Source organism: Phymastichus coffea, unplaced genomic scaffold (assembly GCF_024137745.1).
Source record: "Phymastichus coffea isolate CEN01 unplaced genomic scaffold, Cenicafe_Pcof_1.1 PCOF00132, whole genome shotgun sequence".
In the NCBI taxonomy this organism is placed as follows: Eukaryota; Metazoa; Arthropoda; class Insecta; order Hymenoptera; family Eulophidae; genus Phymastichus; species Phymastichus coffea.
In genome coordinates, this window is record NW_026706943.1 from 212192 (window position 1) to 236470 (window position 24279).

The following is a 24279-nucleotide window of genomic DNA, read 5'->3' on the forward strand; positions in this document are numbered from 1 at the left end:
TATGTGTCATCAGCATAATAAGACTCGAATAATTATTCCGGCGTAATATTGAGGAATGGACAAACGGATCAGCTGAAGCCTTACGTATACTTGTGACTCCTTAAAGCGAAAATAGCGAAGAGTAATAGTGAGCTGTTTGATGTCAAGAGTCACTTGTAGCATTTCCGCCTTTCGCAGCTGTTCCCACTTGGCTGCTTCAAAGATCCACTTACGCATGCAGCTAAAACTTTCTTCATAACTTTTTTTTTCAGGGACTTGCCTTGTTTTTGAGTCCCTTTACTTTATTTTTAACAATACAATTCAACATATATGGAAAACGAGCTTGACAGAGAGCGTTGTTATCAATTGGCTTATCTTTTTATAAAAATTTGTCCTTTTAGATAAACTGATTTCTGTTACTATCAAGCTGTACAGATTGCTGACAAATTTTTGATTAATTTTTTTTCATAAAATTAAGTAATATATAATTTAATTGTCAATTAGAATTAGCCTTTTTTGGTAGATTATTGAAACAGACTTAAATAATATGTTAATTATGTAAGAGTTACATGACAATACTTGCAATCCGAACGTGTCGAGTTCATGAGATATTAAATAGAGGACAGCACCTACGTGATACATGTGCATACCGTAAATCATTGTAAAGTAGTTCCATAATGTAAAAAGTCTATACCAATAAAAATATTATTATTAATATACCTTGAACGACCTCGCTATAATCTTTACTTTTACTAACTGATCGAAATTTAATATTCTTCCAACTAAACAAGACATTTTTTACCTCCATCACGTAATCTTAGCAAATGATATTAGCCAGTATGTGAGCGTTGAAGTTAGATCAATTTTCTAGAGTAGAACTTTACAATTGACAGAGTTGCAGTGAATTCAATAAAGGATCCACGAATGAAAGTTAAAACGAAACATTAAATTGAAAATGGATAATTTGAGGGTTGGAAAACGCGGAAATTCGTCGAAATGGATGGCGTTGCGCTGTACGTGCTGTCGACCTGACTGTGAAGTGCCGAAAGGCCGCGCAAAAAAAAAATAACTGTAGCAAATGTTAGCGCGAATCGAAATATTTTTGAACTGCAATCAGCTTGCAAATAAACTCTAATTCATTAGCATCAAAATGTTGCGGGCTTTTCCTGGTATAATATATAATTTGTGAAATATTATTTCCTCGATGGGACACTGTAGCTAAAATTTAATATTAAAAGTTACCAAATAGTTAGCATTCTCTCTTCTCCGAAAATTCGTGGCGACCGATCAGGACGACGATGTATATTTTTTTTTCACAGATTTTCGGTCTTCGGTACAGAATAGCCTTAGCTTAATACCTTGCGATGTGCCGCCTACCCTTATCTCTATTTTCGCAGAGCACGCTTATTTGGATTTGCGTCGTAATTCAAGTTAGATAATGACTTTTGAGGGAAGGTAGAAGGCAATGAAGCCGGCTAAACGGTTTAAGCTGGATATTTGACATTTTTCATAAACCCGAATGCATTGAGAAATTCATTAACGAGTTGGCGAAAGGGAGATAGAATAGGGAGATTGAGTGGCGAGGAGCTTTCTGTGCACGTGCACGTAGCCTCTCGCACCCTCATACATATTCGACACTGGCCTCTCGCGTTCTCTCTCTCTCTCTCTCTTTCTCTCATACTCTCTCACTCTCCTCGCTCCAGTGGAATATTTAATAAACTCGTTACTAGTTACGGATATGTGCATCCCCTTTGGCCGAGTGCTCTCTTTCCGCCCGTTGGCATAAATGACTAACGACACTTGCTAATAAATCGCTAACAGTCTGCATGTGTGCCTCGAAGCGTGTTCGAACTGCAAATTTTTTTATTGCGCTTTTAACAGCGCATCGACTGCAATTTTCACTCTGTGTTTCTTTCTCGCTTTTATTTGTCCACGTTTTCAAGTCAGACATTTCCGTTATTGCGGTCTAACGCGCTGTGGCATAATATAATGCAAATAACGAGCCCTAGACGTCCCACTGAAAATCAGAGGACAGATTGCTACTGCCTTCTTTGATTAGAAGCGCTTCACCCGGATGAGACATTGCAAATCGAATCAGCGCGCGGCACGGCACTCTAAGCATTACAGCTGAATGTATACGACCCGACGGAACAATGCATTTAGCGTGCACACCTCTTACTCCCGACCGTCGAATAAATCCTACCGACACCTCTTGCTAAATCGAACCTCTTGAATATTGCATACTTTTTGCAACTTCTATCTCTAACACAATCACATTTCTTCTCGTTTAATATTATAATTGTAAATTGAATGAAATTCGTACAGCTTCATGGATTTTTCCGAAAACTTGCGGAAAGATTGCCACCGCCAATCAATTTCAATGGGTAAAAGTGGATATCGAAATATGAATATTAAAATAAATTACCTTTGTTAGAAATTATGTGCATGATCGATCGCGAGATTTTTCAACAAACGATATTGCAGCCTGGCTGTAAAAGCACGTGCAGCAGGCAGATGCACACACATAGTATCAAGTACGATGCTGTGATCACGCGCAAATAAACTTATGGAATGCGCGTCAAAATAAAAGTAATAAAAAAAATGAAATACGAACCGACAGTGGAAAGTTATTTGTACTTTTGCACAAACCAGAATAAAGTCTGTTTTTAATGATTTTGACGTAACGTACGCCAAAGAGAACCAAAATAAAATTCTACATATCAAGTGAACTAAATCGAATTTAAGAAAGTAACTGTTGCCATTTGTTTGATAAAGCTTCGATAATAAATTTTTGTAAAAAGGGTCGCAGACCAGTGTATTTAGTTGCACGTGTGCAGTCACAGCAGTTGCTTGCGTAACATATGCTTCAGCGCCCTAACTTCAAGACAGCTATTACGCGGAGAAACGACGCTGCATACATGAGTATGCAGGAGGCTCTCGCAGCAATAGCTGTTAGACATTAAGAACAAACGAACGAATATGATAAAAATCGAAGTACATGTATTGTGATTTCGAAATTCGATCGATTTAAGTATATATAATGCTGTGCTTTTATCTATTAAAATGTCCGTTTACTTTAATAATACCATATCAGCGATTTCCAAGATTGATTCTTTTTCCTTTTTAATAAGTTCCATAAAATGCAATGCACAAATATGTGCTGAGTTTAGTATGCAATAAATGAAGCAACTGCACTGAATCACAAGTACTTGACTTCTTTACACCGAACTGTTCCCTGCAGCTGACTTTTTCATTTGTGAAAGATTGCACGTATTTCACCTAGCAAATAACGTCTTATACATAATAATGTGAATGAGTTACATCACGTCGTGCTGCATTAATGTTTCATTTAAACTCCAAACTTACATCAAACATATTGATCATCATTGTTCTACTAGCTCCGAGTTACAAGCCTGTAACAAGTTTTTGTTAGTTTTTCCGCATCGTTCTAATGAAGCTATTCAGATCTTTGCACAATGAAACGTGCTCTGTGCGCTGAAATTATGGAGAGGGGATCATTGCTCGTTAACAAACAGACTAGCTGCTGTTATGCCAATCGTTACCCAACCGAAACCTTAGTGATGCTGTCTCACTTGAGTGCGACCTATGAAAATAGCTTTAAAAGAAGATTGTTAAATAATCTAATGAATTCAAATTGAATTCAATATTAAGCACTATAATATTAAGAAAATATAGTACAGACATTGAAGGCCAGGAAATAAATGAAAATTAAACCAGTTGATGTCAAATGGATATGTATTTAAATAATCACAATCGGCACAATATTACTTTAAATTTTCATCCCACGTCAAGTCGTCATTATTTATTTACAATCGGATACAAAAAAAACATCCATATCTCGTAGTTGAGTAAAACAAACAAAAATATTCAGTTAAATGCAAAATGCATTAGTATAAAAATGAGATATGATCGATCATCACAAACATTGTAATATAAGAAATGTGGAAATACGAATATTTGTTTGAGATATACAAATACATCTACTATTACATTAATACTGTTATTTTTTACAAAAATTTCATCAGCCTTACATTCTTTAAGTAAAATATCTAAAAACATATGTTCATTCAGTATTAGTTACATGGCAATTCAAAGACAATAACAGAGAAAAACACAAAAATATTTAAGTTAATTTTTAGACATAAATATTTATGATCCTGCTTACTTACAGTTTAAAATAATTGATATAATTGCTCTGACAATAACCAAAAAATGAGATTCAATTGATAAACAGAACACGAATTAAAAAAAATCCTAAAAAACATTCTCATGGAAAAGTAAAGTACATATAAATCTAAAAACTAATTGTTTAAGGCTGACTGTACGAAGTGTTGCAAATATTCATACTTAAACTCTGACAAGCTTATAGCTCCAAAATATTACGAGAAAGAATCGATGATCAATGCAAATATTATTGCTGAATTCGTTGAAAATATGAAGCCATAGCAAAGTATTTTCAGACTTATAATTATTTATGTTCGTGCTGTCGTTGACTTTTTGTTATATGTTTCAATAGATCAACTGATCATTTTTCAATAAAATTTTTATTAATTTCATATGAAAATATTTTAAAATTTGGCAGTGAGTCAACTGATTTTCATTAACAGTAGATTTTAATCGACTAATGATCCGCGTCAGCGAGAAAAATTAACGTATATTGACGAACTATGATAGCGAAAGGTTGCAGATTTCGTTGCAAGAAACGTATCATTCTCTCAATGTTATGTACAAAGTAATCAATACACACGAGCGCGCGCGCATTAACTTACATCACACCTAAGTTTTGGGTTTCAGGTAGGTATAAACTATTCATTCAAGGATAAGCTGGCTCAAATACTCGGAGTATTCAGCTTCGTTGAGGACAATGTCATCGTTATTATCGTCGTGTTCGAGCTGGTTGTCGTTCTCATCGTCATCGTCGTCGTCAACGTCGCTTGATCGCCGCCTGCGTCTTACGTTTTTCTCACTTGTGACCTCGATGCAGAGCAGGGCGAACTTATTGTCGCACGAGTAGCGAACTTGCTCGAGTAGTCGACTGCCCGTCAGTGGTGATCCAAGTCCGTAGCGGTCCGAACTGCCCGAGTGCCAGGCGTCGCAGTAAGTGTCCATTGCTCGGTCACCTAGTTTGTGCGAGCCGTGCCAAACCACCTTTTCCGGCCTGCCATCACAGTTATACCCATTGTAATTCATTTTAGCATTACAATTATAACCGTCACAATACAAAACAAAACTTCAATATTCCATACCATGTTAAGTCGTTGAGGATGTTTTTTCCATCGAAACTATATATACGCGGATTTTGCGAGAAGTAGGCTCCGTTACCGTTGAACATTTCTTTCCATGAATTGAAAAGAACATCATTCTAAAATCAGACATTAATATTTCTGTTTCCCTAGTGTCCTTTTAAATGAGAGTATTGTATTGTACGAATTCGCCGGTGAAAAAACTCGTTATAGCATACATGATCGAACGTTTGGCAATAATCCAAAGCCCAATTCGCCACAGACTACGATAATCTGTTTAAATCCGGTAATTTTGCAATTTAAACTATCTGAAATTCAATGGTAATTTCGACTAAAAGAAAAATATAACATAATATAATAGTATAATTTCTTCGGTTCAATTAATGTCGACGAATTACGAGTAAGCTTCGAAATTTACACGGGTTGCTTGCTTTAAATTACTATTTCAATTTAATCGGAAGCTGCCATATTATTCGTAATACAATTGACGATAAAATATAGTGAAATTGTTGCGCAGTATTGTGGATATTCGTTTGCATATACTCAAGAAACAAATTTGGCAAAACAAATATCACGCTTGCAATATTATAGAAAATAAAATTATTTTCATTACTCACCATATTGTCGGTATAATTTTTATTTCTTTTATTGACATATTGCCAATATAATAATAATAACAGCGGTATTGTAAGTGGAAATATGGAAGCTATGTGCTATCGAAGATATTCATGATGATCGTATAAAAAATTACGGGGTTTGACTCACCTTAAGATTGACGATTGGTAAATCGCGGTCGCTTAGTCGGACGATGCTATCGACGTTCTGGACGCGCGAACTAAGAAAGGCACGGAAAGTGCCTCTCAATCCAGCTCGTCTTGCTTGGCGATAGCACGCGTAATCAGCGCCTCGTATCCCGTGCATGTCGCCGGTGTATGGCTCATTCAGCGCCGCCATGCGTAACTGCCTCAAGAATTTTAATGTCAGCTCTCTCATCAAAAAGCTCGTATGCATTTTTAGAGCTTTACGTTTATACGAGCTCTTTTTGTATATTATTCTCAGCTATTTTTTATTATGGATTCGAAAAGATATATTTGATTATTTATGAGATTTTATAATTTAACTGACAAGAAAACCTTTCCAACCCGACCTCACCGATTTCAATATTCTTTTGATATGTTATAGATCATAGAAAAATAAGTAACACGTGTTTTTTTTATCAGCGAAAACACTTTGAGGAGATGAAATTCGCCCTCAAAGTCCACCCTTAAAAATAAATTTTGCAATTTATCTCGAGTTCTAATTGATATTTTACAATGAAATATATTACATCTTACTTCTCATGTAAATAGGAAACTAGTGCATACAGTTTCGACCATGTGGAATGCAACCCGAACCCTCATTTTTTTATTAAAAATTCTATTATTTTTGTAAGTAATATGCAATGTACAATAAATTATCAATTATAACCTGTAAAATATTGAAAAAGATTTTTTGGAAGTGATTTTTTCATTTTAAGGGTGTTTTTTTGGCTTATTAAACATTTTTCTCATAAAAATGGTCACAAAAATGGTAGAATTGTCAATAAAAAAAATAAGAGTTGCATCCCTTATGGTCGGATAATTGCATGCACTAGTGCTACATTTACATGATAAATAAAATAAAATTTATTTTATAGTAAAATATCAAGTAGAACTTGAGATAAATTGCAAAATTTATTTATGAGGGTGGACTTTGAAAGCTGATTTTATCCCCTTAAAGTGTTTTTAACTGATAAAAAAAAAATATGTTACTTATTTTTCTATGACCTACAACATATTAAAAAAATATTGATTAGAGAGGGTTTCCTTGTGAATTTCACATTTGTTAATATAACTATAAGTAAGTAACTGGTTATTACGTAAGTATAAAAATCAGAATATTCGCAAATGAATATATTACATTGACTAATAAATTTGTATTGACACTATTCCATAAAATTATTTGTTCCATAAAAAAAATAAAAGGTAAAAATAATTAATTTATTAAATAAATGTGACTCTCGATCGAGATTTCAAATCTACATTGAAATATTTTGTTCTAATTCAACTTCGTTTTTTTATAAGTACTAACATAAATTAGTACATATTGTTATGATCAGGATGTAATCACATTCAAAGCTATAAAATATGATCAAAAGATAACTATAAAACACATAGATATAATTATTTGTATAAATATACTGTACCAAGTTAGGATGTCGCTGGCAAGCATTAAAAAACAAAACACGTTAGTCATGTATAATATCTAACAAATTAATCAAAACATACAAGAGACCATACATATTGTAAAATATATTATATCATACATATGTACAGTGCATAGTTTATCAAAAGTTGATAATGTATTTTTCAATTTGAAGAGAGATTCGAAAGTATTAGCTTTTATTATAATAAAACATTATTTGCACTAGAATATTTTGAAATTGATAAAAATGAATATTGCCATTCTATCTTATGATTCCGAAATATTTTCTATTTTCAAAACAATCGTTTAAAATATAATATACCATTGAAATGAAAATAATATTTCTTACGTTTGCATTCGGAGCTTTGATCGGGACCTGATTTATCAAATTAGAAGCTTCAAATAATGGATTGACTGATGGGGATGCTGTTGACGGTGGAGTAGGCGTCATAATTGGCAGTAGTGATCCTAACTGCAATGGTTAAAAACAAATACTGGCGATAAAACTACAAGCTCTATATAAGTAGCATGACTTCATACAATGAAGTTGAGCGTTACAAAAATATATTTTTAAGATACATTTCAATATTAAAATTACATGAAAGTATTAAAATCTGCGGACTGTCATGTAGTTAATTTCATCTATTTTATCGAAAATATAAATAATGAATTGTTCATAATCGAATTTCATAGTGAAGAGCTTACCGGGATGTACTGCCAACCATTATTGACTCTAACTAACAGTGCCTGTTCATCGATAATATATGCGAGTGTTCCTACAGGACTTACGCCAGACATCTATATAAAATTAATAGATTTAAATATACGTTAATTTATGGAGTATTATTATTCAACTGCCGTTAAATAATTCTATTCGTACCTTTGTCATTGCATCGGTATTTTGAAACGTTACTGCTCCTGGAACTATTTTTGTAACAGTCTCAACGGGCCTCCTCGTAGCTGCAGCATTGGAGCCTAAAATTTTATGCATGCACTAATATACTATTAATCGAATAACCAATACAATATGCCATTCAAAACAAATTTATCGAGTGGAACTGAAATATGAAATTTTTTGCTGAAACTTAAATACTGAACGTGCACACATAGTCTCCCAAGTTGAATTTAATACAAAGCTTTCTCATCCGTGCATGTAAAATGGAAAAAAAGAAACAAATTGAATTTCGAAAGTGCATGAAGTCGGGGCTGGCATACCCAAATGCTCCTTTCGCAGCTCCTTTAGCTCTTTGAGTTCGCGCAGAGCTTTCAGCTCATCTAGACTGCTTCTAAGCCCTGCTTAGCGGAAAGAAGTTTTACCAAACAATTGCAAAAAGATACCTTTCGATAATGTCATTTCATATTTTAAGATCAAAATTTTACCGTTACCATTATAGATATATCATTTATGTCTATGATATTATTATACGAACCCTGTCTGGAGCCGTAATATTCACGTTCTCCATAAATATGACTCTTGCCCGTTCCGGAACCCGGAGGTCCTGGTGGTCCTGGTGGACCAGGTGGCCCAGGAACTGGGATGTACGTTCCTTGAATAGGTGGACCAGGTGGTCCTGCCGGGCCGGGAGATCCTCGATGACCATCGCGACCAGCTATACCTGGCAGTCCCGGAGGTCCTTCTTCGCCTTTTTCTCCTTTATCTCCTTTTGTCTAATATATAATTCAAATTGTAATATCCAATTAACAATAAATCAAACCACTTTATCCAATCACATTCATATAATTTCTCTGTATTAGAAAAAGACTGAATTACGTACGGCGTACGTAGATCCATAAGAATTCGAACCTCCTGGTTCTCCTTTTTCTCCTTTTAGTCCGGGATTTCCAGGTATTCCTGGATTACCGGTTCGACCCTGCAGTATTTTATGGAAAAATATTAATAGATAAATATAGTTTCGATTTTAGTCACAAACTCAGCATTGTACTACGCAGCGTATATATTTTTTTGCAATTGACATCATATGCCATAGATGACAGATTAAATCCTTGGAAGCTCAAATAATAAATAACTAGCAGTACATTTACAAGAGTGTACACAGTAATACGTTCATAAAACACAATCCGTTTTTTATCGATAATCTTACCTTCAAGTTGTTCTGTAGTTAGCATGAAATAAAAAATTATCATGATTTACAAAACAATAAAATTTATATTTAAATAACTCTGGTCGATGACTTTTGATAATTTTCATAATTTACATTGATTCTTCTAAATATAAAAAATCGTTCTTCATAGAAATCAAGTTCATCAAGGTGAATAAACTATAACTATATCAATATCAAAATTCTATTCAGCGAATAGGTATTACTTAATCAACGTACATGTAATTATTCTGTGAAATTAACTTTAACTGTATGTAGGAATGAGTTATTGATTCAGTTTTAAATAATGAAAAGCATCAAAAGTTTTACACGTAGACTATCGTAAATGTATAGTTTATGAAAACAAACTAACCATCCAGCCGGGAAGGCCCATATCACCGTTAGTCCCTGGTTTTCCAGGTGGTCCTTCAGGACCGGGTGGGCCAGGTCTACCACGACGACCACGTCTACCTTCGGAGCCCTTTTCGCCCTTGATCGTAATATAATCACCGGCTCCCGCAATTGTCGTTGGGCCAGGTGGCCCTCTCTCACCTCGGTCACCCTTTGAACCTTGAGTACCCGGAAATCCTGGAGTGCCATCTTTACCTGAAAAGCATTATAGTTTTTTAAATGAAAAAAACAATCGTCATGAGAAATAAATTGCAAAGGTAACGATTTTGTGCCGTATCTACGATGTCTTCGGGTATTTACTTATGCACATTGCAGAAAAAGCGAGATATAAAATTAGTATTTTAACGACGAGTAACAAAATAAACAGTCGTTTCATTCACCTGGTTCACCCTTGTTGCCTTGCGGTCCTTGAATTCCATTGATTCCAGGAATACCGGCAGGTCCAGCGTCTCCTTTGTCTCCCTTTTCGCCTTTCAGGCCGAGCTCACCTTTGAAACCTCGCTCGCCAGGCTCGCCTTTTGCACCCCTTCCTCCAAAAGCTGTTCAAACAAAATTAAGTTGATCAGCTACATTTTTTCATATCGCACTTTGGAGACATAATTCTTCTTTAATAGAGTACGTAATAAAGGTATAAGATAATATATTATGTAATAAATGCAATAGTGTAATCGTAAAAGAAAACAGAATTTTTGTAATTTTATCAATGTTTGGACAGCGATTGCAGTGCTCATAGTTGATGTTGTCTTATTTGATCTTTGAAACAAAGTCTTTCGAACAAAGTGTGCGAAAATTGATATAAGAACATCCTTACGACCTATTCATCATGCATATTGGTGAAATTTTATAAAAGGCATAAATAGAACTTACTAGCATCGCTGGAACTGGCACCGCCGATTCCAGGCGGTCCAGGTGGCCCGGCAGGTCCCCTTTTGCCCTCGGGACCAACATCTCCTTTGGCACCCTTATCGCCAGTTCGTCCGGTTTCCCCGACAGCTCCAGGTAATCCGGCAATCCCTGGTGCTCCTGGTTCACCCTTTTGGCCTTGATGACCTCGCGGCCCCTCTTTCCCATGATCACCTTTGTGACCTTTGTGCCCTGCTTCACCTTTCACACCTTTGACTCCGTGTACTCCAGGCTCACCTGTATCATCACATAAATTGGCAGTACGAAGCTTTTCACGCATACCATCATTACCAACTTTTTCAACAAAACTTTACCTTTTGGACCAGTGTGACCCGGTTTTCCTTCGTCTCCTTTTTGCCCAGGTAATCCAGGACGCATTGCATATCCTTCCTGTAGTTCAACATACAAGATCGCTTCATATATACATTGTTTTCGATTTCCTACTTGAAAACGTTCTTTCGTAATTAAAACTTGTATAACATTTTTTACGAAAAAAAGATTTTTATCTCGCAACAAGACATTGAAGAATAAATTTCACAATTTGCATCTGCAGTCTTATACTTTTACAACATTTCTCCAGCAAGCAAAAACTTTTCGAGCGCGTAGATTATGACAGCTCAACTCACCCTGTAGCCACTTCTGGGTTTCCAGCTAGGCTGCATGCGCATAAGTTTGAAACAATAGCAGGTGTTAATTGCAAGCATAAGTGGATTAAGAAATATTGTTGAGTTTAGTGTATCAATTTTCTACCCTTGACAAGTTTGTTAGCAACGAAACATTTCGTATCAATTGTTTTTTACGCGACCGTACCGTCAAGCGTATGATTCTCAGGTATGTCAGTAGACGTGGAGAATTATTGCATTAATGAAAAATAAAATTGCGATTGGTGCCGTGTGAGTTAGATTACCATAGAGTTGACGGGACGATAGCAATGGCAGCCAAATTTCATATTCCATCAGGCAGCTTGGCATTTACTTGTCAAAGATTGTTCTACTGCCAAGAGTCGATTGCAACCGGCTGAGTGAAAGAGGATTGAGGAGGGGGGGGGGGCGATCGGGAGGAGCACGAAAGAGGAAGTTTACAGGTCGAGAGATGCAAGTGGTGCTAATTATCCGACGCTTTGACTTGCAGATATCCTGCGGTCAATACAAGAGTACGCCTCAATGTCATAGCTAATTGTTGACAGCAAAGAGAAGGCGAAGCGCCACTCCAACGTTTGAATGGACTTGTTCGCAAGCTTGTTACCTGCTGCAAATGAACCGACTGAAGATACTCGTTTTTTGGCTCAGCACGCCTACCTTTCCGATGTTTGTTTAATAATTTGCTGCAGCGCTATACCCAGCGGCTGTATATGCAGTCACGAATAAGATAGAAGCTCTTTGATCAGGCGACAACGCACGCTTAACATAGACCTGATACATGTAGAGTACATCCATTTTCTTTTCAATTATTACCCGCGCATATTGTAAAGTCAGTAATTCAGCACTAGTATGTAGCGATAAGTATGTCACCGATAGGCTTTATTCAGAAAAGCTGATTGAAACCTAGCAGCGCTATAAATATTTGATTTCCCGTTAGACCCACATTGAACTCATTCAGATTTGAAAAAAAAAACGTCTTGTCAATTACTGGATATCGAATGAAAAGACGATAAAGGAATAAACGAAAATGACTTAAATTACTTCTTAGCTTTGCAGCTCGGTGATCGAGTTGTTTGGAATACATTTAATTTGACTGGAAGCACTCGCTGAAATTTAATTTGCTTAATATGATTGCCGAATTGATTAAGTTTCAATAAGATTCCTCGAACCATGTAATGTCACCTTAACGCAGACAGCTGCACAAAAAAGGTGAAAACTCGTACAGCCATAGCTAAATACGGTAAGCTCGTTTATCTCCGTAAATACATTCGGTCGTCGAGCATTTTCTTTGGCCTACAGCTCTTCAGCCATGCGGAAAGAGGCTGTTTCCTTTTTTCAAATGAGCTTGCATGACGGATCCGACTTTAATGCTGCTTTTCCAAGCTTTGAATTATTCTAATTTTTATTTCCGTACTTTTTTTCACACTAACGCGTATGCACGATGCCGCGAGCTGTCCAAATAGAGAACTCAAGGATTTGCGAGTGAAGTAAAAGACAAGAGCTGTGTTTTCTGCGAAACCAGGTTGCTGCGAGTTCCTTTCAAAAAGTACTGCTTGAGCACACGACAGACCGCTTTTATTCGCGCTCTCCGGCTTCTCTCTTTCTTTCAGTAAATATTTAAGGACGACACCACCGCATATTTCTTTTTCCATCTGAGGCGCAGCATTCGCTACATTTCCCATTGAAAATCTCACATATTCCAATTTTTCCTGTAATCTTTCCTTTCTTTTATCGCATTACATTTTCCAAATATACGTCAAATAGAGCAATAATTTACTTCTCGCGATTCTCTATGTTAGTAAGATATTTTCGTTACGCACACGTCTCCCGTGAAAAAGTGGCTTCGAAATTTGCCCTGCGTATATTTTTTTCAAGTTAACGATAAGAAAAAAAGGACGAAGGAAAGATAACTGTTGCCAAAGTGCTATAGTGTTTCATGCTGAACGACCAGAACTTGATGCGTCGCGCTTACGCCTGGTCTATTCAGCTGTCAAGCTCGAAGGCCCGCAAATCCGTCATCCGGTTTAACGAAGCGAACTTCGTTCAAGTTATGAAGTTGTTCCATCCGCCGAACAGTCCGCTCGTTTCAATCCACTCTCGAGATTTACTTTTCAATAAGTTGCCCACCCAGCAGCTTGAAAAAATACTTACCGTCTTTGGCGCTATTTTAATAATTGCTTATTAGTTCGGTATTTTTCATAACTGAACAAAAAGAAACTTCTCTTCCCAGAAATTTCTAGGCAGAATAATATAGTTGGCCAAACTCTGACAGGTTTTTATTAAATCATTCAAATCAAACGATATGATAGTTATTTCTATAGGATATTTTCCAACTCCATTTGTAAACTGCATGGAAGTATTGCAACGAATTTTTATACTGTACGGAGTAAAAATTATAGAATTGAATATTGTAAATGATGAGAATATGTACATGCATTCAGTATAATTGATAGAAACAGTAGAATGTAATGGAAAACGAACAAAATATCAAATCAATTGCTTCGTATCTTAATTAATCTGTACGCCGGAAAAACCGAACTTAAAAGCATAAAGAAAAAGTAGGGATACTGAAAAGAAAAGACAGTCAGGTCAATTTCCCTGCGGAATGCGGGAATCAATTTCTAGAACTGCCTATTGCATTTGCGGCTGAACCTTATTTCTTGAGCCAGGAAACTTCGACAGCGAGTCACATACAAAGTCATTATTGGAATTTTCGACTGCACGCGAAAGGATTTACGGGGAATCACTACGGATTTCCATTTACGTTGTCCTTGTCCTGACATACCGACGTCGACTGCAATGTACACTTTTGTGTAGATAAAAAGTACGGAGCAGATATTATCGTAAAATAAAAAATAATGAAATTGTGCATTTTTTAAAGTTACGAGATAAGTAGAATTGAATGACTATAACATCTATGTAATATGAGAAATAGACTGTAAAATTGTGTACATACTTTGCATCTTCAAATAACATTCCAAAAAATAAAGTAATGCAATCTAATTTTATTTTGTACGCAACTTTAAGTTAAATGCAGGAAAGTAACAGTTCAAACCAGATATAGTATTTTTTTTTAAGCAGCCACACTGTTGGCGTGCATTTTTAAGGTTTCGCCGCACCATTGTTTTGTTCTCCCGACGAAACAAGAAGATCGTACGTATATATACATTAAGACAGACAAGAGTGAGCTGAAGGACGAAGTGAAAAGAGAGACAAATAGCGCGGCTAGGCTCGTTAGCTGCAAGTGCGTCTGCCTGAACGAAGAGCAGAAGCCTACGGCGTCGCTACCTTTTTCGACTGCACGAGGAGAGAGGAGAGTTCGTTATGTCAACGTTCATCGGCGCTTCGTCGCGACGCACAACGCACCTCGGCTACGCAACCGCCAACCAGCTGAACGAACAAATGCTTTTTTCTCTCCCTCTTTCTGCCTCTAGCGCATTTTCTCGCAGATGAGCCAACACGTCAGACCTTATCCGAAATGTATGAAGTAAATTAAAAAAAAAAAACTAGAGATCTCACTGAACGAGTATCGACAGTTAGTAATTGAGTAACAAAATTCGACGTCCTTCGAGAGAAATCTTCGATAATGCAAATCATCGAGCAAGAACGGCGTCGTTAGAAAGCACTGATTAAAAAATACGCGAACGTTGTATTATGTAGCTCGATAGCTCGACTGTCAAAGGGAAAGTAAATAAGGAAGAGTTGGGAAATGGAAGGGCGAAGCTTGGCGTCGGAAAGAAAGAATGAAAGAAAGAAAGAAACGAGGATGGCCCATGGGAAAAAGAAGCGGCGCACGCGAGCGGGATGGCAGAGTGTAACAAAGCCGGGTGGAAGTGGATATCAGCTACCGGACATGTCTGCCGCGAGTAATATCGAGCCGCGCGCGCGCGGGCGTCCCGACGGACGCGACGCGCTCCCACCGGGGCTATATATGCAGCGACGCGCGCGCGAGACGCCATTTCCAAAGGACATCGCGAGCTCATTGTCGCGGAGATGCCAAGCGAGCCACTTATATCGGAATAACCTACTTTGGCGTGTTCCCTCTCTTCCTCTCTCTCTCTCTCTCTCTCTCTCTCTCGCTCTCCCTTTCGCCGTGTGTGTTCTCGTTTTGTCTCGTCGTAGCGTACGTCGCGATACTCACGTCGAAGCCGGCAAAATCTCCCTTGCCGGGTGGTCCAGGTGGGCCGGGGGCGCCCTTTTCGCCAGCGAGGCCGTCCTTGCCGGGTTCGCCTTTCTGACCCTGCGGTCCTTCCGGCCCGATACCACCTACGTCGCCTTTGTCGCCCTTCGGGCCCTGCGGTCCCTCTTGGCCACGCTCGCCTGGCGGCCCAGCAACTCCCTGTAAACAACGCAGAGGCGTGCTCGAATCAGTAAACCGTCTTACAGCTTGCGCATTGCCGTGTGCGCCTTTGCGTGTGTTTGTGTGCATGCAATTGTTGTCGATCATGGTTTGTACGTAAATTGCGCGCGATACATCATCGGCGAACTTAATCTGGTTCCGTTATAACGATACCGTGAGCCCGATGAGGCCCTGCTTGCCCTCTTTGCCTGGAGGGCCAGGTTCGCCTTTCTGGCCACGAGTGATTTCGGGCATTGTCAACGCTGAGAATATCGAGGTCGCGTTGCAGCTGCACTCGCCTGGATCACCTTTAGGCCCGGGCGGCCCTTGCGGCAGTCGCGACGTCCACTCCTGCAAATTTGGGGCAGTAACGATCACAACGGGAAAACCCGATGCTCCTTGGCTTCACGTTACGTCATTCGATGGCAGCGACTTCTCAAGCTCGAGTCCTCACGATAGTTTCTCGCTTGTATTTACCTCGTCATTGAGATCGTAACCCTTGCCGGGAGGTCCCGGCGGACCTCTCACGCCTTCCCCCTTCTCGCCTTTGTCGCCTTTTTCTCCTTTCATTCCTCCTTTCGCTGCAACTCCCGGCAGTGTTAATTTTTCAACGTGTCAACTCAACTACGGGACGCAACATATAATTCAACAACAGCGCTTCACTCACTACTTAGATCTGGAGGCGGTGGTGTTATCGCAGGTGGAAGAGTCACGGTATCCTCGTCTACGAATTCGCTCTGAAATTTTAAACCAGCTCTCTGTATAAATAGCAATTAATCTTGCAGCTCAACGGAGTAGCGACAGCACGGACGATAGCGCGCTACTCTTTCTTTACAAGTCATACGACGCGTTTAGGCATGTTAATTGGTTACACACTTAATGGCGATCGGATATTTTTCGTTGAATTTTTCGTTAACATGACGTAAAGTCCGCCAGGTAGAGAAACCAAATCTACGATAGAATCGTGCGAGCACGAAGTCAAAGTCTCCGAGATAAAAGATTATGGTTCAGGCGCGAAATTAGTTAATGTGATAATTGGCGAAATGAGTGGGCGGGCGGGGCGCTGCGCGCACTCCGCCCGAGAGCCGTGCAACAGCCAGGAATATGTAAGCATGAGAGTTTGAGAGACAAGAGCTTAGTATAGAGCAGTGTACACAACGCGAGCGAGTGCTGACAACGCGTAGTCACCCGCGCGTACTCGGACTTTCCCTCTTTGTCGCGCTACTGCCACTCGGGCTTGGGGCGGCCCGACGACTGGACTCCCTTACGTCTGAATAAAGCTGCTTTTCCTCGTCTGCCTCGCCTTTTTACGGGCTCCTTCCTTTAACCGGCCATCTCCTATGTCGTTCAATATCAACATTTTATGCCATTCCTTATTGAAACAGTCATTAACAATACAAAGGGAAGACATTGGATTTCAATTATTTAAACGGAAGTCTAAATATCAAACAACTGAAGTGAATTTCTGACGTCAAGTTAAATCAACTTCTTATACGACTTCTCGTAATATGTAAAGTCAAAAATAAATGAATGTTGTCTCGTTTATTTAGAATATTGACCGAACTCATCCGGCAATATAATTTTGTCATTAAAGGCGTGAAGCATTAGCTACCGAGTACACCTCGCAGCTGGAGTTGCGCGAAGCCGCGTCGTTGGAATAGAGAAATTCAAAGTAAAGTAGCTGTCGAGGCGGAATGAGATTTGCGGTTGAAAATTGAAAGGGGAAACGGGAGTGGGGAGGCGGTGGTAGCAGTAGATGTAGCATCTGATCGAGGCCGGTTTATCGAGGTCGCCACGGGGCAGCACAGCATACTGCGCCGCACCTCGTCTTCCATCATTTCTCGGGTAGTTGTCAAAAGTGTTGCAGCCCTGGCAGCACATATCGGGCGGACCCGTAGTAGAAGAGCCCCGCTGCTGGCGGGTCACGCGAGCCGCTTTCCACCCCCGCAGCAAATGATAAACGAGCTGGAGCTGCTGCTGCTGCGGCCGCGTGACTTCCGTTACTTCGCGCTGCGAGCGCCGCCGCCGTAATTAATATACGCCAGCGCGGATAGAGCGAGAGAGAGAGAGAGAGAGAGAATGGAAGAGGCAAACGGGCTAAATTGAGCCTTTTCATAGACGCGATTACGCCGGCACTACTAAGTAATTTCCAATAACCCACCGCTCCCACCGAGCCCATCGTGATACACGCTCTGATGCGCGCGCGCGCACACACACACACACAAACTCGCGTGGCTATCAGGGTTCGGCCGTCTTTTTTTCAGTCCACTTTACCTTTGGCCTCCTTTGCTGCGAAATCGAACGGTGCACGTTAAAAATTGCAACGTCTGCTCCGAGCTTCCCGCGCTCATATCGCAGTCCCTGTCGGAATTAGCGAGTTCCGTTTGCGTTCTTTCCTTACGGAATCAGTCAATTATTTGGCCACGTGGACATGACACGTCGCGGCCAAAGCTTGATTGGTGGCAAATTGCCACCAGTCATAGCGGCCTGGCGCGCTTTGTTTGCACGTTTGACCATCTGCTCCGCGCGCCAAATCAATTTGACGACTCGTGCGCGCGCGTGTGTTGTGTTTAGACAGCGGACGTTCAAAGTAATTTCATCGTCACCGTATTAACAATCCCCAAGAAGTATCCACTTCTTTCTCTCTCACTCTACTCGCGCAGCTTCAAATGACCGAGTATTCAAGCGAATGATTATAGAATTATTTTGAAGATTGCAAGGCAGGTTAGATCTAGTTAATGTTAATGCTGTTTCCAATTTGTAGAGTAACGAAATGCTCTGATATATCGAATGACCGGCTATGCAGCTCGTAACAAATGCAAAATATACGACAATCGAGTCAAGAGAATGAGCAATGTCGCATAGTAAACACGCGCCGATTTTCGGAAAACGTTTGCGTAGCGATCATTCAAGTAGACTGTAATACAGTACAGGTGTTAAGTGTACAAAAGTCAATAGCATGGCGTATTTAATTACAAGGTGCGTGTTACGTAGAATGGGCTCAAGAGGCGCCGCATCATAAGAGAGAAAGAAAGAGAGAGAGAGAGAGAGTGAGATAGAAGTAGAGTTGTTTGATTGAGTGGAAATATTTGATTGAGTACGCGTAACATGAAGAGGAGCAATGGGGAGGGGCTAATGGCACATAACTCACGGTAGATTCGATATCCCCCGAGCCAGTGATCTCGTCATCTCCCGAGCCGACATCCGAAAGGAACTACAATCAGCCAGAGCAAAAATGATGAATTAATGCAGCTTCACCGGCGAGCTCTGCCAGCGTCTCGCGAGGCGTCTGCACTTTCAGCGTGGAAAGGCAAAAATGGAAATCGCACGAAGGCCCGGCGCAATCTCGACGTACGAACGGCCGAGAATCACGCAGGCAGAGCGACGAGAAGATTGCCGGGGATATTGCTAGAGGTATTGGGTGCGACGAGACTCATATCGGAACGGGACCCCGCGAGTTCGCGGACGGAATCGCGCGCGAGCCGCCCCCCTGCGACCAAAGCTATTCTCATTTGGAGAGATGCATAGACGCGCACCTGTCCATGGCTCGGTCCCTGTTTGCGCATTGAACGTTTGGCCCGTTCGCCGTTGGAATATCAATAGGCTGCGGGGCCGTGCCGCGGCCACTCGCGCGCTCCGCTTGCCCCGCTGCATGCGCTCGAGCTCGCCTCCCTACGTACGCGCGCGCACCACTTTTCACCCTCCCCGACAGCGAAGCTTTTTCCAAGAAGTTTCGCAGCTCATTTTCCCTCCAATTTGTTTTCCCATCAGGCTCGCCATTACGGGGAAAAATTGCGCTCGCCGGGCCGCGGGCTTATATTAAATCAGCCGCGGGCGAGCGTTCTTTATTTGCGGCCCCGGCACTCGAGCGAATTTGCATATTCGACAGTGGCATAGCCGGCCGCGTTGCAAATCGCCCGATTTATCGAGGCTGACTCGCCGCGATCGCTCACCGCAGCCAAATTGTCGTCTTCCGCCGCCACCGCAGCTGCTTGACACTTTGGCAAACAGCGTCGACTCCCCCTCGCGGCGCCCTGCCGAATTTCGCGCGCTGCTCTTTCCCTTCAATCGAGCCGCGAGGCTAAATAAATATATACCTCACCCTACGCGATTTTATCGCCCATTCATAACTCACTCGGACCTACTTAAGGCTGCAAGTCAACATTCAAATTTTTCCTGGCAGTATAACCTCGAGCAATCTATTTTCGAGGTTCGTCGTATAACACGCGTCATCGCCAACACTGTAAATAATGCTCGTTACGTTAAACAGTTGAATTCAATACCATTTTTAATCGCCAAAATTTTTATTTTATTACAGAAATTATCATAGAATACTTACGTCAAAGTTTTCATCACACTTTTCGAGATCTGCCGGATACCCGTTGTACAATTTCAGAGTTTGCATCAGGCCCTTAAAAATCAGATATTAAAACATAGTAAATAATACACAATTAGTAGGCACATTATATTTGTCCCGATAAGTTGAGCCTCGTGAAACGATTGAAACGCCCTTGGAATGTTGAACAAGGTATAACAATGGTTTTCATGTAGCAGTAAGATTTTACAATCTTCGCCCGTGAGATATGACTGTTTCGTATCTCACAGCAGTCGCGTATCAGTATGCACATACGTAGGGAATGTTAAAAACGTGGCGAATTTTTAATAATCCGGCGTCCAGTCGGCACGATTATGTGACTGTAAGTCCATTGCTAGAAGTGCTATTATTTGGCATGGTGATTGCCACTTGTGCCTCCCATTATCAGACTCTCCCGTTAGGATCCAGCGGTCACAAGATCAATTTGCTCTTGTTCCAACTTAAACAGATACGACAAAGCAACGACTTTTAAACTCTATAACGCAATTTACATTTGCAAGTTGGCAGTACATTCCAGTAAACGCTACTCTAATCAACTCGAACACTTGTTGACCTACGAGTACCTAGTAATCATCAGCCTCGGCGATCGCTCTAAGCTCGAACGCAAAAACGGCGATACCGAGACTGATTACTCGAAATCCTGTATTTCAAATAACTTTTTATTTTTATTTTTAAACTATCCCCGTCAAACTAATATGCTTATTTTCAACCCCAGTTTCGCGCGAAAAATTTAAGTCCATAAATCATCGAGTGTACAGTTGAAAAAACGAGTGAAAAGCGTGATGTTTGCTTTTGTTCGAATAGATCAATGCCCAAAATGTTTTTCGGGAACAACGCTTTTATGGCGTAACAAAATGAATATTATCGTCTTTAAAAAAGTTTAAAACGCACATAGATTGTCCGTGATGTAGAAAAACAAAATAGGTAATGCATTAAACATCACTCAAAGTTATTAGTAGCAAGCTGAACATCGTTTTGGGTCATAGAGTGCCTTAATAGACAGAGCAGTTGATGCTGCGGGGGAGCGCAACCCACCGCATAATTAATGGCTATTAGCATCCTCCATCGAGAGTCGGGAGCAGCAGCATTTTAAAATATTGAGTTTCGCGCGCACTCGTTGGACAGCAATTTCGCTACATGCAAAGTGGAACTTTCCCTCGCAATAATTTACATTCAACCTCATAATTTTAAAGTCTGGTAATCTCCAAAAATCTTTCGTCAATATTTTAATCGATCCTGCATTCTATTTGAGCCCACGTGCACATCCGCGCACAGAAGAGGTTCCCGCACGATAATTTGACCTGTCCAATATTTGAATAGGTACGTGCATGTGAATGGAGATAGGCACTTGAAAGTACTCGTGTGTAGCGTATAAACACACCAAATAAAATATAAACGTAAATCTTGAATCTCGTTTATTTATAAAGTTCGCGCATATTTGAACATAAAAGACTCCTCCCCTAGCGCAGCTTTGATCAAAGTCAATATCCGGTATAGTCTATTTTTGTAAAAGAAAGAGCTCGCTCACGCGTATCTGACAGTGAAAAGCGAAACAACAAGCGGCAATGTAAAATGCAGTGCGCGCGAAATGACCAAATTCGAATGTCGGAGAGACGATTGAATACTGAAGTAGAAGCCACAGCGTAGCGGAGACAGGCGACTGTATTTCGTAGCAGACTGACATTCAACTATTTCCATCATAGCGATTCGTAGGACTGAACCATGTGAAGAAATCTTTGGAAAAGACCCGGAATACCTAGACATTCTATATCGTCCAGGCCAGCTCCGGTAGTAAATGTGAAATTCCGAATCAGGACTTGTATGTGTGGCCTTAGCATTCAAAGTATGCGTCTGCCTTGGTCAAAGGCAACTGCAAAGCTATTTCTTACTTTATTCCAAGTTTCCCGCTGAGTTCAAGTTTACAAGGCAACATAAAAATAGAAGAAGGAAAAACGCGTAAAGCAGATAGACAGACGGTATTCCATGGTACGCTCGGAGGAATTTTAATATTCGTATGAGTCTGAGTGCGTATCAAACGTGTCGGGAATTTATGACGGAGCAGCGCGAAGCACGAGCGAAAACTGTAGCAAGTTCCGTTCGCGAGCGCAAGTATTAGCGCAATACCCATATCCACGTGTACGCGGCTTCAGCGATCCATATGCTGCACGTGGAAATCGAAAATTTAAAATGTAGCCGGAATTGCCTCGGCGGGCTAACGCGCGAAGACAATGAATGTTTACCGCCGAACGGTCCGGATAAGTTTTCCTCGAAAGGACGAGTTGGGCGTGAAAAAAACAACTCGATCTGAGAACACGCGGAATAAAAGTTTGTTCAATTAAACGTGACACTGTGGTCGAGGGATTGTTTTTTTCTTTGCGTGCGCAGGTCTTGCCACTTTCTCGCTCGTCTTTTTTTCGGTTTTTTTTTTCTGTTTTGCGGTGCAAAAATAAAATCGCGCGCGGCTGTGAAAAACTTTGTTTCACGTATGCGGGAGGAAGATAGATAAATCAGGCTTGGCGGCACTGCGTCTTTATTCCATTTTATCGGGGCTCTTTTCTCTCATACCGTGGCCCATTCGTCGTGGGATCGTTAATTAGAACCGTCGCAGCCCCGCGCCGCGCCATCAGAAAGAGTCCAGAGCCACAGCCGCAGCTCCAATCGCCGAGGTCCTCTATTGAAAATGTGGCTATGCATTTTCTCTCTCCTGTTCGCTCCTTCTATTGTCTCTGTCTCACTTTTCGTTTTCTACCGCTCGAGCTTTAAATTCGTTTGATTTTATTTTGCCTTTTTTTTTGTTCATTTCATTTGTTTGTTTGTTCGTTCATTCGTTTTGCACCTTTGCATTTTTTCCTCCGCGGGGTCGTTATCCGAGGCGTCAAGTATTGTTAAAAATATTCAATCGCTGAAAGTGAGAGAGAGCGGAAATCGCAGGTTTTGCTGGTCCAAATTAAATTATTGAAAAGCCGAACTAATGACATGTAACTTTAAATCAATACAATAAATGCGATTCAATATAGGTCGCTAAAAAAATAATCAGTTAAGCTGTTGAATCAGATAACTTAATCGACAAGCCAAGTCGATATTTGTATGCTCCACCAAACGTGCATCGTCTGCTTCGTTGATTATATTATATTTAAAAATAGCACTTGCTATGGATGACAATCGTACGAGAGATTGTACTTGTTTCAAATGGTTGGCTTTGTAAAAGTCGTATTTGAAAATAAAAAGACAGAACGTTACGTCAGATGCACAGCGCTCGTTTACGGCTATCGCACGCACGGCTGCAGCATAAAGCGGCGGCGCAAAGCCTTAGTTTGGATTACGTTCAGCGCTCCATGATACGCGTTCGCAGCAAATTATGCTTTCACTTTGAAGCGCTCGGTTTTTCAATTATTTAATTCGCTTACACGAGATAAATCGAGAAGACCCGAAATAGAGCGTTTTATCACTGAAGCAGAACAACCAGATGAAGCTTCAACTCGATCTTTTTATTTCCGTTTATCTCGTGTGGGTTCCACGCTCAGTACGGCCACTAAAGATAAAGACGTCGGTAAATTTAATGGGAGTGCTACACATTTTCCGCACGCGCTTTCGCCATAAGCTGCCTTGTATGTATGTAGCATCGCAACTCCTTTAGATGCAAAGGGAAAATGATTTAGATCAATAGTTGAGAGGTTACGGTTTAACCAGCACTTTAGACCGAATTAGTAGCGGAATTGCGACACGAAGGTGCAAGAGGGTCAATGGATAGAGGATGCATTTTGTAGCGCCCGACGTCTAGTTGAAGGTACGACCGACAAGGACATCAATCGCGAAGGAGTGGAGCTGTTGGAAATTACGTCCAAGGCAAGTAAGATAATACGAGACGGAAGTTGTTCGCAAGAATCCCGCTGATTGAATTCGCGAGCGGATCAGTTCAAACGGCAGATCGCGCGCGCCGCAGCTCGAAAGCCAACGGGCGCGACACGTATAGCAAGTGACGAGCGTGAAATTGAGAACGAGCGAGCGATCGATCCGCGAGTTTGCCAACCTCACCGATGCTTTT

The 24279-nt window shown here is 40.5% G+C and overlaps 1 protein-coding gene across 7 annotated transcripts in view; it reads right to left on the minus strand.

Moving 5' to 3' along the window:
• Window positions 1-3727: 3727 nt before the first annotated feature.
• LOC131671656 (collagen alpha-1(XVIII) chain) overlaps window positions 3728-24279 on the minus strand; it is an 81125-nt gene continuing 60573 nt past the window's right edge. The window contains exons 5-26 of one of the 7 annotated variants that reach the window (XM_058948256.1): window positions 20199-20270; window positions 19011-19073; window positions 16527-16596; window positions 16337-16440; window positions 16034-16210; window positions 15662-15859; window positions 11506-11535; window positions 11194-11269; window positions 10844-11116; window positions 10357-10515; window positions 9939-10171; window positions 9569-9580; window positions 9242-9337; window positions 8897-9134; window positions 8682-8759; window positions 8347-8441; window positions 8172-8264; window positions 7816-7938; window positions 7468-7482; window positions 6009-6203; window positions 5247-5362; window positions 3728-5158 (exon numbers count right to left, since the gene is read on the minus strand). In XM_058948256.1, the coding sequence (XP_058804239.1) occupies window positions 4810-5158; window positions 5247-5362; window positions 6009-6203; window positions 7468-7482; window positions 7816-7938; window positions 8172-8264; window positions 8347-8441; window positions 8682-8759; window positions 8897-9134; window positions 9242-9337; window positions 9569-9580; window positions 9939-10171; window positions 10357-10515; window positions 10844-11116; window positions 11194-11269; window positions 11506-11535; window positions 15662-15859; window positions 16034-16210; window positions 16337-16440; window positions 16527-16596; window positions 19011-19073; window positions 20199-20270 (2865 nt within the window). In that variant the 3' untranslated portion in view covers window positions 3728-4809. The remainder of the gene's footprint in view (window positions 5159-5246; window positions 5363-6008; window positions 6204-7467; window positions 7483-7815; window positions 7939-8171; window positions 8265-8346; window positions 8442-8681; window positions 8760-8896; window positions 9135-9241; window positions 9338-9568; window positions 9581-9938; window positions 10172-10356; window positions 10516-10843; window positions 11117-11193; window positions 11270-11505; window positions 11536-15661; window positions 15860-16033; window positions 16211-16336; window positions 16441-16526; window positions 16597-19010; window positions 19074-20198; window positions 20271-24279) is intronic. The other 6 variants (XM_058948260.1, XM_058948259.1, XM_058948257.1 and 3 more) reach the window with 6 other exon arrangements.